Source organism: Callithrix jacchus, chromosome 9 (assembly GCF_049354715.1).
Source record: "Callithrix jacchus isolate 240 chromosome 9, calJac240_pri, whole genome shotgun sequence".
In the NCBI taxonomy this organism is placed as follows: Eukaryota; Metazoa; Chordata; class Mammalia; order Primates; family Cebidae; genus Callithrix; species Callithrix jacchus.
The window spans coordinates 23,262,341-23,281,107 of NC_133510.1; the positions used below are offsets into that span (position 1 = coordinate 23,262,341).

At 42.1% G+C, this 18,767-nt stretch overlaps 1 protein-coding gene across 1 annotated transcript; it reads right to left on the reverse strand.

Annotated features, from left to right (window-relative positions):
* Nucleotides 1-1,479: 1,479 nt before the first annotated feature.
* MFAP5 (microfibril associated protein 5) lies at nt 1,480-18,484 on the reverse strand. The gene is made up of 10 exons (XM_009003553.4): nt 18,449-18,484; nt 17,869-17,928; nt 16,679-16,714; nt 12,017-12,061; nt 11,330-11,362; nt 10,030-10,065; nt 6,354-6,383; nt 4,714-4,801; nt 3,727-3,800; nt 1,480-2,423 (listed from the first exon to the last, which is right to left on the reverse strand). The coding sequence occupies exons 2-10, from the start codon at nt 17,924-17,926 to the stop codon at nt 2,311-2,313; spliced, it is 513 nt and encodes a 170-aa protein (XP_009001801.1). The 5' UTR covers nt 17,927-17,928; nt 18,449-18,484; the 3' UTR covers nt 1,480-2,310.
* Nucleotides 18,485-18,767: the final 283 nt, after the last annotated feature.

Sequence of the window (18,767 nt, forward strand, 5' to 3'; positions counted from 1 at the left end):
AGGGCCAGAGCAGCGGCGTTAAAACTGATGGTGCTTTTCTGCCCAGGATTCTCCTGTCGGGCGTCCTTCTTGTTTCCGTAGTAGGCGACTCTGCCTTCCCGGGGCTCCAAACCTCGGTCTGAAGGGGAACCGATCCCGTTTACTCTGCGCCGAGCGCTGCTGCGCTGGGGTGCCATCACAGCCGCTGTGCCGGGCTCTGGTGTCCTGCTGGGGACCCGGGCGGGTCCTCCAAACCTGTTTACTCTGCTCAGAGAGCTGCCGCGCCGAGGTGCCCGTGGAACCGCTGCGCCAGCCACGAGAGTCGCGCTGGCCACCCGTGTGTTTCCTCCACTGGGGGATCTTCTGCTCCGTGAGCAACCAGAATTTGTCTGAAAGTGTGGCATCCTCTAGTTCTCCGCGCCTTCCCTGAGAGCTGCAATCCCGGGATGTTAGCGATTGGCCATCTTGGATCGTTCCCTAGCATTTCTTTTTAATCAGTTGTACAGATCCCAGTAAACTGAATTGTTTCTTAACAGCAAGAATCTGATCATTTAACTAGTTTTCTCAGCAATATAAAAAGAACACAACCTTCACTGTCATATGTAACTTGTCTCCTAGTTCCTGTTTGAATTCCATTGTTTTTTATAGAAAGTATGGAGTTTTTCAGACAGAGGATTCATAATATGTAATTTGTCATTTGTCATAATATATTTTGTTCTGTTACATTGTGCATTGCTATCCTTACCTAGGATAAAGCAGATATGGTTGGTGTGAATTAGACTGTATCTAAGCTTCAAGAAATATGAATAATGCATTAAATCCAGAGAATCATAGAATTAAAAGTAATCTCAGAACTACAAATATATATATATTTATTTTATTTTTTTTATTTTGAGATGGACTCTCACTCTTGTCACCCAGGCTGGAGTGCAATGGTGTGATTTTGGCTCACTGCACAACTTCTGCCTCCCAGGTTCAAGCAATTCTCGTGCCTCAGCCTCCCTAGTAGCTAGGATTACAGGCTTCCGCCACCATGCCCAGCTAATTCTTGTATTTTAATAGAGATGGGGTTTCACCATGTTGGCCAGGCTGGTCTCAAACTCCTGACCTCAAGTGATCCACCTGCCTCAGCCTCCCAAAGTTCTGGGATTACAGGTGTTAGCCACTGTGCCCAGAAGAACTAATATAAATTTAACCTTCTCATTTTAAAGATAAGGACATTAAACTAGGACCTAATGAAGGAAAATGACTTATCCAAGGCTACATGGTCACTTCTAGAGCCAGCATAAGAATGTAGGTTGTCTGAATATTGTGTTTCTTTCACTCTTTCATATTATCCATTAGGCACACCTTCTGTCTGCCTATCAAAATTCAAGTCTGAATGCCCTTCTTAGCCCCAATTAGGATATTCCGGAAGCCATTTGCATAGTAATTCTACTGTGCACTTGGTAAGTCAGGAGGATGAACGAAGTCGCAACTCAAAGAAATGCCAAACGATGGTATGGTTTCACATGAAGTTGTCTAATTTATTTTATGGAGGTGGGTTAACCCCAGCACTACCATAAACAAGTCAGCAAATGAGACTTACTTTCCAGCCTTACTTCCCAACTGGACAACTGCATGAAAAATTGAATCCGGAATTATGAGTCCAAGTTCTATATCTGGCATAGTCCTCATGCTTTAGCCTCAGCCTCTGAGCTTAACAGAACACATTTTGGGTCCTTATCTGTTGCTAGTAGGATTGTATAATTCTTAGCTGTGTTGCAGAATCTTCCAGGACTATACAAATCACCATGATCTGTCTCACAAGTAATACTTGCCAGCCAAACGTTCAGGCAAGCCAGCAAAATAGTAAAATAAGAGTAAAGAGGAACACGTAAATATGAGGAGTTAATCTAGGAAACTCTTGTGAGGAAAATAAATGAAGCTATATGGTTAGCTGAAATAGACAAGGATAACTTCTTCCATCCTAAGATCTATATCAGACAGATTCAATAGTAAAGATAATTAGCCTAAAGTTTATTCTCCCTTGAAATTGTACACAGAATGTTGTATATAAGCCATATATAGTCATCATCTATTCACTACGTCTATGATATTGAGAAGCAGCAAATTAATGCAATAATATAGACTTTGTATTTTAAGTGCTAAAAAATGAGATAAATGTTATCAGTTTGGGTGAAAAATTAAAGAGTAGGGGTAAAAGTTGGACATTGCAAAAGGATTGGTTTAAGAAATACTGTCTATAGGTTAGCTGTCAGTGGTTAAAGAAGAAGGAGATTCTCCTTCCTCTCACCCACATATTTTTTCTTCTTTCCTCTTTTTTGACGATCACAGACCATTGGGTTTCTGCGAATCCACATTTTCACAGGGATTAAGTAGGAAGTAATTGGAGCGACGGAGTCTCCTAGGGGGCAGACCAACCATCTGACGGCAAAGTTCATCTAGAAGAGAAGAAGGACATGATGGGAAGAGAATGCAGGAAGATAACAGAGGCTCTTCTTTTAAGGAATAGAGAAAACTTTGCAGTGTGGTGTAGTGTAAAGGTTGGAGAGAAAAAGATCTGGGTTTCAACCAGCTCTGCTACTTATTCTAGCTCTTTACTACTTCCTAGAAAGTTTCTCAAATTTTGTAAACCTCACTATCCCTTTCTGTAAAATGAGAATTAAAATACCTACCTCAACAGTATTTTTTTTTTAATATTAAAATGAAATCATGTATGCAAAGAACCTAGCACAGGTGACCAGTAAATGTTAGTTTCCTTTATATATCCAGCTGCCAATTCTTCTAATATGGATCTATTAGATAGAAAAATGAGGTCCAATCATTCATTATACATTTACATGCTTACTGTGGGCAAATAGCTAACTTTAGTAAATCCCCTGAGATACTTGAAAGTGCCTAGAGTCCCAAATACTCATCCTCAATCTCAAGGTGCTTCCCTTGCAGGTGGCTTGCACAAAGCCAATGGGGGCATACAGCAAGTTTCCTTCTGCGAAGTTAACTACAGCTCTTACTCAGGAACTCAGCGCAAAGCGGGCTGCTGAGTCAGAAATGGCTTTGTCTGTGGTGTCTTCACTAACCACAGCCATCGTTCGGGGCTGGCCACGGGGAAAGTGAGAGGTATCTTTGTTCCCACCATGTAAGGTCTATCACCACACATTTTGGGCCCTTGTAATTGGTTCTGTAATATCTTTCTACCTTCTTCTACCTGAAATGTCACAGTAAGAAATGTACATTGTTCGTGGAACTGGTAAAGTATTTATAACTTAGCTGATTTCTAAATGTCCCATCTATTTTTTATTTATATGCCCTATCCAAACCTTGCTGTCTCCAAATTAGTGCGTGGGCGTGTGCGTATGTATGTTTTATTTTTAATTATGAACATGGCTGTGGACTAGCGGAGTTTATTATCTGTAACGGCTGATTTTAAATTTTCCCTAGAACCCCAGTGAACTTTAAAATAGGTGGAGTGTCAGAAAGCTCTCTAAATAAGAGACACTGTGGGGTTACAATCTAGTAGGAAAGGGATCTAGGGGTACTTTTCTTAGGGTTGTGATTCTGTATCAAGCATACTGCTTTACATAGATTGTTTATTTGTGATAACTTCCAGCAGGAGCTGATGGAATCTAAGGGGATAGCCTAAACCCCTCCTCCAATACCAGACTTTGGATATATTAATATCATGTCCCTATTTACCCCTTTCATAACTGCTTTTCCCCAATAAACATCCAGACATCATCTTACCTTTCATAGCTTCATGTTCCTTACAGACAAGACGGGAGCAGATCTCCTTGTTGACAACATATGTGCGTCGAAACCTGCAGACGTCCCAATGTCATAGGCGAGGAAGGAGATGGAAGAAAGCCTTGAGAGAAGCTCTAACCTGGGTCTGGGATGCCTCTTCAACTCTCATATTCCCCACTTTCCCCTATCTGCTCTTCCCCAAATGGATTTCCTTAAGTATTTCCAACATTTTCCCCATACACACTGGGTGAAAATAGGGAAGGGGATGGTATTAATTACTCTTCTTTTTTTTAATTTTCGTTTCAATAGTTTTTGGTGTACAGGTGGTTTTCATTTACGTAGATGAGTTCTTTAGTGGTGATTTCTGAGGTTTTGGTTCACCCGTACCTGGCAGTGTACACTATAACCAATATGTAATCTTTTATCCCTCGTCTTCTCCCACCCTTTCCCCTGAGTCCCCAGAGTCCATGGTATTATTATTATGCTTTTGCCTTCTCATAGCTTAGCTCCCACTTATAAGTGAGAAGAGACAATATTTGGTTTTCCATTGTTTAGTTACTTCATTTAGAATAATGGCTTCCAGCTCCATCCAAGTTGTTGCAAAGGCCATTGTTTTCATTACTGTTCTTAGTGACACTTTGCCCACTCCACCTAGAGTCAGGCTTAATATTCCTCCCCACTATTTTCTAGCTTAGAGTTGGGTTGCTTCTGCCTCCTTCCATCAGGTAATTAATGGAGCATGTCAGCGTTTCCCTCGTGACTCTTCTTCCTCCAGCCCTCACCTTCACTTACCACTTGCCTATTATTTGTATACCTCAGCCCAGACTCCAGGTTCTAGTTGGCACATTCAGGAATAACTAGGAGGGTTGTGCTAACAACTTGCGCCCCATTAAAGTTTGCAGTTTCATAGTGGGTGCTCATTAAATAGTTACCAACACAAAAACACTACCATGGAAGATGCTTTTTGGGCATTCTGGGATCCCTTACCTGATGAAGCATGACTGATGAATGCATAGTTGAATTGGCCGACGCACAGAGTAGAGCCTTGTGCAGGTAAATTTCTCATCCCAGCACTCTGAAGAAGCCCAACACAAAAAATAAAGCGGTCCAAATAGAAGCAGCATAAACAAAGGATTAAAGAAATTGGGAAAGAGAGATAGAGTAGGAAAAAAATACAGAGTAATCTCTGCAGAGAATCATTACATGTTGGGCTACATCCTTTCTGCTCACCAAAAACAGAGCAAGAAGAAATTGACTAAATGAAGTTTTGGTGCTTCCCTACTTGGAAGCAGAAGTGGATAAAATAATCTCTGGGAACACTTCTAGGGATAAAGTCTTTCTAGGATTATCCAATATAAAATAGGCTGGGCACAGTGGTTCATGCCTGTAATTCCAACACTTTAGGAGGCCGAGGCAGTTGGATCACTTGAGGTCAGGAGTTTGAGACCAGCCTGGCCAACATGGTGAAACGATGTCTCTACTAAAAACACAAAAATTAGCCAGGAGTGGTGGTGCACGCCTGTAATCCCAGCTACTCGGGAGGCTGAGGCACGAGAATTGCTTGAACCTGGGAGGCAGAGGTTGCGATGAGCTGAGATTATGCCACTGCACTCCAGCCTGGGTGACAGAGCAAGACCACATCTCAAAAAAAAATTATATATATATATATGTGTGTGTGTGTGTGTACGTGTGTGTGTATGTGTGTATAAAATGATGAATTCATTGTTGAAATGTATATATATATGTACTCTGTGCATCAGCACAATATGTATATTATGTACATTTATATATATTATATACAATTATTTCTATTTATATATTATATATTATATATATTTAATATATATATTTATACATAAAATGTAGATGCTGCTAATCCCATTCTGAAAAAATAAAATTTCTTAGGCAGGTTGCTATTTCTCTGTTCCAGTAGTTTTCAACCCTAGCAATATATCAGGATTATCAGTACATTAGGAAAGCAATTTTAACCTTGACATCTATGGTAATATGGAGTCCTTGCAGTTAAATTGATTTCACTTCCGAAGCCACTAACTACCAAATAAAGTCCAAGGGTATTTTAGGGAGAGGGCTATCTAGGGACCATGCAACATTCATTCCATTCTTTCCTCATGATTTTTTTTTTTTTGAGACGGAGTTTCGCTCTTGTTACCCAGGCTGGAGTGCAATGGCGCGATCTCGGCTCACCGCAACCTCTGCTTTCTGGCTTCAGGCAATTCTCCTGCCTCAGCCTCCCGAGTAGCCAGGACTACAGACGCGCACCACAATGCCCAGCTAATTTTTGTATTTTTAGTAGAGACGCGGTTTCACCATGTTGACCAGGATGGTCTCGATCTCTTGACCTCATGATCCACCCGCCTCGGCCTCCCAAAGTGCTGGGATTATAGGTGTGAGCCACCGCGCCCGGCCTTTCCTCAAGATTTTTATGAAAAAGGCTCATTAAAAAAAAAAAAAAGGAAAAAAGGAGTAAGAAATCGAAGAATACTAATACTCTGAGAAATAACTGGAAGTAAACTAGAGGATGTACCAAGTACCCCCCAAAGAACAAGGACATAAGGAATCCACAGGAAGAAAAAAGGCATAAGATAACATGTAAGCAGCAATCATACCTGCAGTGGTATTTTTATCACTGGTGGAGGCTGAAAGGCAGAAATTTTATTCCATTATTACCAATTCTAGAAGTTACTACCGATGTAATTGCCATGCTGCCTCACTTGGGTCCTGCTTGGAGCAAATTAATGTATAACTCTAAGCAACTTCTAAAAGAAAACCTTATTGGGCTGATTTGCTCCACAAAATTGAAGAGATTAGGAGGTAGGATGGGATTTTTTTCCTTTCTCCTTTCCTTTCTAAAGAGTTGAGAAATTCAATGTATTGTGAGTATCTCTGTATTGTTGACAAGAAGCAAATTTAGTAGGAACACAAGCCAAAAAGCTGTATGCCCAGAGGAGCATCTTTTAGAATTTAGGAGCAAAAAGATTATTATCCTGTACCAGCTCTTCCTTAAAAGGGAAATTTTATTTTCTGTAGATTACATACATCATCATGAATTCTTTTGATAAAAGTTGTTGGGTAAAGAATAATGAGGGTCAGCTGGGCATGGTGGCTCACATCTGTAATCCCAGCACTTTGGGAGGCCGAGGCGGGTGGATCATTTGAGGTCAGGAGTTCAAGACCAGGCTGGCCAACATGGTGAAACCCCATCTCTACTAAAAAATTGGCTGGGCGTGATGGCTCACACCTGTAATCCCGCACTTTGGGAGGCCAAGGCAGGTGGATCACAATGTCAGAAGTTCAAGACCAGCCTGGCCAACATAGTGAAACCCCGTCTCTACTAAAAATACAAAAATTAGCTGGATGTGGTGGCATGCACCTGTAGTCCCAGCTACTTGGGAGGTTGAGGCAGGAGAATCACGAACCTGAGAGGCGGAGGTTGCAGTGAGCCGAGACCACGCCATTGCACTCCAGCCTGGTTGACAGAGAATGACCCCATCTCAAAAAAATAATAATAATACAAATAAAATTTTTTTAAATACAAAAATTAGTTGGGTGTGGTGATGTGCTCCTATAATCCCAGCTACTTAGGAGGCTGAGGCAGGAGAATGGCTTGAACCCAGGAGGTGGAGGCTGCAGTAAGCCAAGACCATACCATTGCATTCCAGCCTAGGCGACAGAGGTAGACTTCGTGTCAAAAAAAAAAAAAAAAGAATATTAAGGGTGATCCTAATGTAGGCGCAAATTTAACATGGGCCTCGTTCACAGAATGAAGAACAAGTCAAGGAGTTAGATGAATCGACTAGTCAGGGGTATTACCAGGGAAAATGTCACTGAAAGTGTGGTGAATACAATACTAGGAAATATGGTATGATATCTCATCTATCTCGTGGTTTTAAGCCAAGTCTACATGCTGGTAATTACCAAATCTATATTTTCAATCCCATCTCTCTCCTAAGCTCCAGACCTACAAATCCAACTGCTGTTTTATGGAAGAGTTCTTGAATTTTTCAAAGATCCTTCATATTCAACGTATCTCAAACTGACTTAATTATCTTTCCCTTCACCAATTCTATTCTTCAGTGAATGAGACCAACATCCACCCAGTAACTACATCTAGTCATCTCAGCAATCTGCTCTCCCTTATAGCTCACATTTGGTTCTCACTATCTCTACCTTGATTCAGGCCAGCTGCTATTTATTTCTCGCTCTGTCTCGCAGGCTAGAGTACATTGGCGTGGTCTCGGCTCACTGCAACCTCTGTCTCCCAGGTTCAAGCAATTCTCCTGCCTCAGCCTCCTGAGTAGCTGGGATTACAGGTGCAGGCCGCCACACCTTGCTAATTAGTTTATTTGCCAGAGTCTTTTATTGGCAACACTGCAGCAGTAGCCTTGCTGGTTTCCCGCTTCCAGGCGATCATGGTCAAATAAAGTTCTCCACACTGCCCTGGGAGTACAGTAGTGGCTGTGGAGGTGGGGCATGATCTTTCCAATGCACAAATCTGATTATAATCTTACTTTGCATAAATGTCTCTCTGGTTGGTTTTCATGTCCACCCTACACTTTTTCATTTATATTGTCTTCCTTACCTAAAAGCTCTTCCCTCTTCTATCCACTTGGTTCACTTCCACTTGTCTTTCAGGAAGCAGCTTAGTCAAATGTGCCCTCCAGAAAAAGCCTTTGCTCACCCCCAGCACTGAACCTAGTGAAAAACTCTTTGTGTCTTCCATAGCTGCTCTTGCTTACCCTACTTATAGAATTTTGTGAAACTGAATAAAGTTGTCTATCTTGTATATTACACAAAAGATGTCTAGTAGAAGAAAATCAGTTTTGTTCACTTTTATATCCTTGGCACCTAGTAGCAGGTTTTCGATAACAATTTGTTAAAAAGTAATCTAGCTACCTATAATCTCAGCACTTTGGGAGGCCAAGGAGGCAGATAACTTGAGGTCAGGAGTTCGAGACCAGCTTGGCCAACATGGCAAAACCCTGTCTCTACTAAAATACAGAAAAATAGCTGAGCATGGTGGTGCATGCCTATAATCCCAGCTACGTGTGAGGCTGAGGTTGCAAGGAGCTGGGATCGTGCCATTGCACTTCAGCCTGGACAATAGAGTACTCTGTCTCAAAACAAACAAACAAACAAAAATGTAGCTTCTCTCTCCTTTTCTTACTTCCTACCACTTGGCCCATATAGTTTTCTCTCTAGCTGTCCAAAAAAAACCAAAAAACAAAACCTCAGTTTCCCTCATGGGCCAAACTCCCTTTGCTTTTACATCTTTATTTTATTTTATTTTGAGACAGAGTTTCACTCTTGTAGCCCAGGCTGGAGTGCAATGGCGTGATCTCGGCTCACTGCAACCTCTGCCTCCTGGGTTCAAGCAATTCTCCTGCCTCAGCTTCCTGAGTAGCTGGGATTACAGGAATGTGCCACCATGCCCAGCTAATTTTGTATTTTTTTTTTGTAGAAACGGGGGTTTCTCCTAAACCCCCGTTGGGGTTGGTCAGGCTGGTCTTGAACTCCTGACCTCAGGTGATCCGCCTGCCTCAGTATCCCAAAGTACTGGGATGACAGGCATAAGCCACTGCACCCAGCCGCTTTTATATCTCTAAACATGCTGTTCCCTCTGGCTGGAATGTCCATCCCCTCCTTGACCTCCTGGCTTTCTCCAATTCTTCTTTCAAAATTCAGCTGAGGCTGCGCCCACTGGCTCATGCCTGTAATACCAGCACTTTGGGAGGACGAGGCAGGTGGATCACCTGAGATCAGGAGTTCAAGACCAGCCTGACCAACATGGCAAAACCCCATCTTTATTGAAAATTTAAAAACTAGCCAGGCATGGTGGTGGGTGCCTGTAATCCCAGCTACTTAGGAGGCTGAGGCAGGAGAATTACTTGAACTCAGGAGGCAGAGGTTGCAGTGAGCCAAGATCAGGCCATTACACTCCAGCCTGGGTAACAAGAGCAAGACTCCGTCTCAAAAAAAAAAAAAAAAAAAAGTTGGTCAAAGCAGGGGTTACTGCTACCCCTTATCTTCCAGAACACGTGTTTATACTTTTATCTTGCCTTTACCCATCAAGTCTTGCAAATTTGAGAGAAATATTAGCACAGTTCCTGCTTGTTGGGTGTTCAACAATGTCATCAATTTGAATTGAACTACCGGAAAAATGTGCCACATAAACTGTCATCATGTCTATTTAGGATCCTTCAGCAGCTGCACATCATCCAGAATGGGCTCTGGAGAAAGCCTAGAATGGCCCTGATGGCCCTGGGGTCCCAGATCTGAACTCACCCGAGTCATCTGTGGAAGGTGCAATATCAGCCAGAACTGAAAAGACACAAAACAGCAGGTATGAGGAGAGCTTCGAATTGCAAGCATAAGGCAGAGTAAGAAAAGGCAGAATGCAGATACCATGGCAAGAGCAGGCTATGGCTGGGTTTCTGCTTTATGTATAAGGGGATATAATTAATTGAAATAATTATGAAAATTTTTAAAGAATGTTAGTCCTAGGCCAGGTGCAGTGGCTCACACCTATAATCTCAGCACTTTGGGAGGCCAAGGCGGGTAGATCACAAGGTCAAGAGTTTGAGATCAGTCTGGCTAACATGGTGAAACCCCATCTCTACTAAAAATACAAAAAATTAGCCAGGCATGGCAGCGCGCCTGTAATCCCAGCTACTCCGGAGGCTGAGGCAGGAGAATTGCTTGAACCTAGGAGGCAGAGGTTGCAGTGAGCTGAGATCTCGCCACTGCACTCCAGCCTGGGTGTCAGAGCAAGACTCCGTCTCAAAAAACAAAACAAAACAAAAAAAGAATATTAGTCCTGGGTGGGGTGCAGTGGCTCACATCTGTAACCCCAGAATTTTGGGAGGCTGAGATGGGTGGATCACTTGAGGTCAGGAGTTCTTTAAGACTAGCCTGGCCAACATGGTAAAACCCCATCTCTATTAAAAATACAAAACTTAGCATGGTGGTGGGCACCTGTAATCCCAGTACTCAGGAGCTTGAGGCAGGAGAATCACTTAAACACCGGAGGCAGGGGTTGCAGCAAGCTGAGGTTGCCACTGCACTCCAGCCTGGGCTACAGACCTAGACTCTGTCTCAAAAAAAAAGAAAAAAGAAAAAAAAAATCAGCACTGTCACTGTGACAACACTCTCGGTCTCACAGCATCTCTATCCAAAGATAAAAGCAGGCTGGGCGAGGTGGCACACACCTGTAATCCCAGTGCTTTGGTGGGGACTGAGGCCAAGTGTTCAAGACTCGCTAGGCTGACATGGTGAAACCCTGTGTCTACTAAAAACACAAAACTTAGTCGGGCATGGTGGTGGATGCCTGTAATCCCAGCTACCTGGAAGGCCAAGGAAGGAGAAGTACTTGAACCCTTGAACCCAGGAAGTGGAGGTTGTCATGAGCTGAAATTACACCACTGCACTCCAGCCTGGACAACAGAGTGAGACTCCCTCTCAAAAACAAACAACAACAACAACAACAAAAAGATAAAAGCACAGAATAAATCCAAAAGCTGGAATAAATATTGTGAATATTAACAAGAACTATGCCATATTTTTAAAAAACTACAGTAAATCTTACCTGTTTCATCTGTAGCAGGATCATTCACCAGATCTGCAAAGACAGATGACAAGGAATGAAAAAATTTCAGTTAGGAAAAGTAGCTAAGGAAAGCAGGGTAAAGGGATGATAATCTCAAAGGATGCAAGAAAGGCTGAAGCGAAAGCATGTGAACTCAGGCAGATGAGGGACTATCACAGAAAGAAATGGAAGAGAGAATAAGATTGGGCACGGGTGGCTGGGCACTGTGGCTCACACCTGTAATCCCAGCACTTTGGGAGGCCAAGGAAGGCAGATCACAAGGTCAGGACATTGAGACCATCCTGGCTAACACAGTGAAACCCTGTCTCTACTAAATATACCAAAAACATTAGCCAGGCGTGGTGGCAAATGCCTGTAGTCCCAGCTACTTGGGAGACTGAGGCAGAAGAATCGCTTGAATCCCAGAGGTGGAGGATGTAGTGAGCCGAGATCGCACCACTGCACTCCAGCCTGGGTGACAGAGTGAGACTCTGTCTCAAAAATCAAAACAAAAAAAACATTGGGCATGCGCACAGAGATGCTGGCATCTAAGTTGACATCACAGCTTTGCATGAGCTCAAAGCATTCACCAACCCTTTTAAAGTCTTTATTTTTCTTTATATAGATATGGTCCTCAGTCCATCTATCCCAATAAAACAGCATTTTTTTAAAAAAAGTATAGCTTACTAGGATCTTCTGTGAAAGTTTCTGGAGTCACTGGAGTCACATCGTCTGAAAAGAAAATTAGAAAGCATTTTCTGAGAATCTCTGACCCCTGCCATCCTTGCACTTCCAATAAGTTAAATTGTGTAGCATAGTGCCCAGCCGAGTTGAGTATATCATAATTGTTTTTCCTTGATTGCTTACTACAATCACAATCCTCTGATGACTTATTTGCAATACTTATTTGTAATGAAATTGGCTATACCAAAGACATTGTAATATTGACATTCATAATTCTGATATCATTGGGTATAAATTTGCTGATATGTTCATGAGTGTTCATAAAACATAGTATTAATTTTTTTTTAAGAGCCTCACTCTGTCACCCAGGCTGAAGTATAGTGACCAATCTTGGCTCACTGCAACCTCCACGCAGGTTCAAGCGATTCTTGTGACTCAGCTTTCCGAGTAGATGGGATTACAGGTGCACATTACCACACCTGGCTAATTTTCGTATTTTTAGTAGAGTCAGGGTTTCACCATGTTGACCAGGCTGGTCTTAAACTCCTGACCTCAAGTGATCCACCCACCTTGGTTTCCCAAAGTGCTGGGATTATGGGCGTGAGTCACCACGCCCAGCTATGTTGATGGTTCTCTGATGCTCGTTGAGAAGTGAGGTGAAAATGGAGAAGGAAAATGCCAACGTAAGTAGAGAATGGTTTGCATTTGATCTTTGGAAAGTAAAGGCAGGAGGAAAAGAAATAAAAATGGTCCAGGTTTTAAGGTGGAATCTGTTATATTTGGATAAACTGAGAAAACTATTTCTGAAATTGCAAATAACAGCACTTCCTAAAACCAATGGTGTCTACTTTAAAAAGCAAAATAACAAAACAGCATTAACATTTACTTTTATTTTTTAATTTACGTATAAATTATATTGTATGTATTTAAGGTATCCACCATGACATTTTGATAGACGTGTTTAAAGTGAAATGGTTACTACAGTCAAGCAAATTAACATATCCATATCCTCACTAGTTTTCTTTTTTGTATGTGTATAATAAGAGCACCTGAATGTTATTGTCTCTTAGCAAATAACATTTAAATATTTAGCAAATGTTAAATATTTTGAGGCCCAGCGTAGTGTCTCACACCTGTAATCCTAGCACACCTGGAAGGCCAAGGTGGGCGGATCATCTAAGATCAGGAGTTCAAGACCAGTCTAGCCAACATGGTGAAACCCCATCTCTACTAAAAATACAAAAATTAGCCAGGTGTGGTGGTATGCACCTGTAATCCCTGCTACTCAGGAGGTTGAGACAGGAGAATCACTTGAATCCAGGAGGCAGAGGTTGCAGTGAGCCAAGATTGCGCCATTGCACTCCAGCTTGAGCAACAAGAGCAAACCCCGTCTCAAAAATAAAATGAAATAAAATAGAATAAAATAAAATAGAATAATAAAAGAATAAATAAATATTAAGCAAACATTCCATCAGCAATTACCCTTCAATGTAAATAGTTTATATTCATAATCCATTCTACCCACTAGGGGTCAGCAAATTCACATAGTTTCCTTTAACTTTTTTTTTTTTTTTTTTTTTCTGAGACTGACTCTTGCCCTGTCACCCAGGCTGGAGTATAGTGGTGGCATGATCTCGGCTCACTGCAACCTCCGCCTCCCGGGTTCAAGCAATTCTCCTGCCTTGGCCTTCTGAGTAGCTGGGACTACAGGTGTGCATCACCGTGCCCGATTAGTTTTTGTATTTTTAGTAGAGATGGGGTTTTACCATGTTGGTCAGGCAGATCTTGAACTCCTGACCTCAGGTAATCCGATCACCTTGGCCTCCCAAAGTGCTGGAATTACAGACATGAGCCACCACGCCTGGCCTGACTTCTTTTTTCAACTTCAGATTATATTAATAAATGTCAGATGTACATCTGATGAGAACATACATTTTTATAAAGCATGTCAGAGTGACAGATAATTGTAAAAAAAGGTAAAATACACATAAAGCATTTTGTAGGAGTTTCCCTTGCTTACCTCATCCTTTTTTCTAAATTCCAGATAGAAATTCATCAGATTTGGCCAGGCTTTGGTGGCTCATGTCTGTAATTCCAGCATTTGGGGAGGCCAAGGCATGCAAATCACTTGAGGTCAGGAGTTTAAGACCAGCCTGGACAACATGGTGAAACCCCATCTCTACTAAAAATACAAAAATTAGCTTGGCATTGGTGGTGTGTGCCTGTAGTCCCAGTTACTCAGGAGGCTGAGGCAAGAGAATCAATTGAACCCAGGAGGTGGAGGTTGCAGTAAGCTGAGATAGTGCCACTGCACTCCCGCCTGGGACAGAGCAAGACTGTCTCAAAAAAAAAAAAAAGTCATCAGATTTGACAAAAAAAGTCTCTTAACCTTTAACACCTATTAGAGGCTTTCTTCTTTCAGACGCCTTTTTTTTTTTAAGCCGAATGTCATTGATTAGGAGAACAATCTTTAATAAAAGGAATCCAAGTCTGTTCCAATCCCACAGGATATTTGAAAAACCACTAACCTGAATCATTCTAGAGACTGCAAGAGAGGAGTAGAGCTTCTCCTGGGTGTACCCCAATCCTCAGTTCCCTTTCTCCAGAGGCCTAGCTACATTCCAGTCCAGCTACTCACAGAAACAGGAGCAAAGCAATGGGAGAACAGAGGGCTTAATAATATATCCTAGCCGTCTCTGGGATTTCAGGGCAGAGTACTGCTTTTCTGCATATACCTCAGTTTAACCAACTTTTCCAAGAGCTATCACCATATAAATGCTTTATCTAGTATTCATGAAGTTCTCTTAAGAGAAATATTAACATATTTTCTTTTCCTCTTCTTTTTTGAGATAGAGACTCACTATGTTGCCCAGGCTGATCTCGAACTCATGGCCTCAAGTGATCCTCCCACCTCAACCTCCCAAAGTGCTTGGTATTACAGACATGAGTCACCACACCAGGCAAGACAATTCATCATACTTTATGATATTTCTACTAGAAAAGCATCTAAAGTCATAACACAAGACTGGTTTCTAACCAGCCCAGAAAAATGGATTCTGATTTTCAGTTTTTCTGGTGCCGTAATCTGATCTAGATTCAGAAACCCTGGGATTCAGATATTTTTACCACAGAAAAAAAAATTTTTATATTTTTATTTTCTGTACCAGAACCCACTGCAAGAAAATTATATTGTACTATACCCTGTATACATATATAGAAAACTCAGAGAAGTTCTATTGAAGTTTTATGAAATAATATTTTACTCTTGCAAAGCACATGCAGTGTATCCTGGTATATTTGTTTTGGTCTTTCTTAATTCACTTTAAAAACTAATACCAGTTGTGACCCCCGAAATTGATTTTATGACCCCATTAATAGGTTGCATACTGCAGTGGTTCATCCTCTAATTCTCTTGGGATTGGAGAAATAAAGAGATAAACTATAATTATGCTGAATGTCTTGAGGCAGAATGGAGTTTTCCTCATCAAGCTGAAGGAAATGGTCCTTTAGGGGTCACACTTTTGGGATTTTTGTTATGGAGAATGTCGTGAGCAAAAAAAAAAAAAACAAAAAAACACTTAAAAAGCAGAAAAACCAAAAAAATACCTTTTGGATTTTACCTGGTTGTGCTACAATTTCACTTAGTACTGACATGACTTCTTTTTTTCTCATTTTTTTGTTTTTTTTTTTCTTTTGAGTCAGTCCCACTCTGTTGCCCAGGCTGGAATACAATGGCACAATCATGGCTCACAGCAACCTCAGCCTCCTAGGTTCAAGTGATTCTCATGCCTCAGCCTCCTGAGTAGCTAGAACCACAGGCATGTGCCACCACGCCAGACTAATTTTTTATTTTAAGAGATGAGGTCTCCCTTTGTTGCCCAGGTTGGTCTTGAACTCCTGGCCGTGCTGCCTCAGGCTCCCAAAGTGCTAGGATTATGGGCATAAGAAGACTTTTTTCCCTGTCTTTCATTTTTACACAGTTACATGGAGTAAGGAATGCTTTCTGTAAGGACTAATGGCATTTTCTGAGTAAGACAGGAGCTACATAGAGAAGAGTGAAAACAGAAATGGGCATAGAGGAGATCTTGGGAAGGTGTTTCAGTTAGTCTAAAACCACACACACAAGAAGCTTTTATGAATGGAATAACAGGATTGTGGAAACTCATGAAGTTGATCCTATTTCTCTTTTTTTTTTTTTTTTTTTTGAGACGGAGTTTCGTTCTTGTTACCCAGGCTGGAGTGCAATGGCACGATCTCGGCTCACCGCAACCTCTGCCTCCTGGGTTCAGGCAATTCTCCTGCCTCAGCCTCCTGAGTAACTGGGATTACAGACACCCGCCACCATGCCCAGCTAATTTTTTGTATTTTTAGTAGAGACGGGGTTTCACCATGTTGACCAGGGTGATCTCGATCTCTTGACCTCGTGATCCACCCGCCTCAGCCTCCCAAAGTGCTGGGATTACAGGCGTGAGCCACCATGCCCGGCCCAATCCTATTTCTCACACTTTGGCAATGCACCTCTGTGTTGTAGTAAAGATTCTTTTTTTTTTTTTTTTTTTGGCAGCAATAGATAAGCAGGAAGGATTCTTTAACTCTGTTCATCTACATTTTCCTAATAAGAACCCCAACAGAACCCCTATCCAAGGGTTCACAAGGTTCACCTACCTCCTCGTTGGCTGTTGACCCCCAGGAGTATCCAGTCTGTGGCAAAGGAAAGAGAAAAGAGATGTGCATGACTGCAGCTCTATACCTCATAACCCTTTTATTAGACAAATCAGAAAACGATGGAGATGGTTATACTTTATCTTTGTGACTTATTCCTATATAGCTCAATATAAAATTACTCAGACCATTAGTGCTATGAACAAAACCAACGGGAGTAGAAACACTTCAGAAAGACAAGCTCCTTCACTGCTGTGCGTTTGGTTGGTTAAAATAAAAAAAAGACAAGTTCCTGAGAACAAAACCCTGCTGCCCTCTTACCCACATTCCTGGCCAGAAATGAAGTCCAGCTCCACTGAGAGGCCCAGCAGCCCTTCTAGTGTTTCCTGCCTTCTGGCCCCACAGCTTCCCCGCTAGCCACGCTAGTGAACAAGGCGGAAGAATTCTTTTTCTCAATCTTCATCGGAAGAAAAAGAAAAAAAATAGAGTAGGACATCTTTAAAGCCTAAAGTTCACTTTCTGTGGCCAATCTTCTAGCCAGATTCTGGAAAATCTGTGAAGATGACTTTTCTCTTGTGTGTCAGTATGGCATATATTTTTTGCATGCACGTGTATATACCTGCATGTATGCTGGTACTAGAGGATGTATTCCCACTGTTCTTCTGCAAAATTTCAATTTAGTCTAGCTTCTTTTTTTTTTTTTTTAATAGAGACGAGTTCACACTATGTTGCCCAGGCTGGTCTCAGTGATCATCCTGCCTCAGTCTCCCAAAGTGCTAGGAATATAGGCGTGGGCCACCACGCCCAGCCCAGGCCTAGTTTCTTACTAGGTAGTCCCTCTGTGTTTGTGTCTGCATTTGCGTATCAGCCTCTTTTTTGCTTTGCAATTTGTTTGCTCGTTTATTTATGTATGTGACCCTCTTTGGGTGGTTAACATGCATCTGTGTGTCTTAATTGCACCTTAGTTTCGTAACTCTCAGGAGGCCTTTCCCCTAGTCTGAAGTCTTGTCACATGCCTGCCCATTTTTCCTTAACACAAAATCTGTTATTTTCTTCTCTCATAGGAATTCCAGAGCTCCATACCAAGCATCTCCACTGCTATTCCTCTTCAACCTCATTCCATCCCACCTCCTGCCACACACATGTATAGCTGGGGAGCTGAGGGTTTAGGGAGCAAAGAAGAAAGGACTCACCAGAGGGGATGATGAATACAGCAAGAAACAGCAGCACCTTGGGTCCCAAGAGCAGCATATCTATAGGGGTGGTGGGCATAGCAGAGAACGTGATGCTCAGGGGCACATCTGCATTTCAGCGCCAGGGGAAGATGCCTCTGGGTCCCTGTCTCTTTGTCTTCCCAGGAACTTTCTTCATTTTCCCTTATGACTCAAACCTTTTCTCTCTTTTCTTACCTTTCACCCAACATTCAGTTCTCCCTCAAATCTGTTCTTTGGTCACTTACCATTATTCTTGCTCTTATTATTCTCTTCTACCAAGTCAGAAGAAATTTTACATTCGACACAGTCGGTACTTGGCCCTACCCTTTGGCCTCTTTCGCCCCGATGTCAAATCTTCCTTTCTCATATGACTGTCTTTTTCATATCATCTGCTCATCTCAGCGTCTCCTTCATTTGAAATGCACGGTTATTTGGAAGTCTGCTCAAGTCTAAGTTCAGTGACATTCTCCATTGCCCCTCTCCAGCCCTTTCACACACACTCGCAGACATACACACATTCCCTCTGTCTATTTAGAGTTTTAGGTACCAAACAACTCACTGTCTATGGTGTTCTGCTCTTTCCGCCGATTCCTTTGGCTGCTGAATGTGTGTCTCTCCTCTTATGCTGTTCTTACTTTGGCTGGAGAATGATGTGAACAGAGCCACTCCCTGGAAAGAACTTCGGATTTGGCCTCTGAAACAATGAGATGAGGGAGAGTAAGAAAGCCAGGCTAGGCATAGAATGTGTGTTACTATCAGGCTGGGATGAGAAGGGGGATGGGAATTTGCAGTCGCTCACACCCTCATTCCAAATGTTATGACCACACTGGTGAGAGCTCTTGCTGCTCCCTGGAAGGGTTGGCCCCAGCTTGTGTATT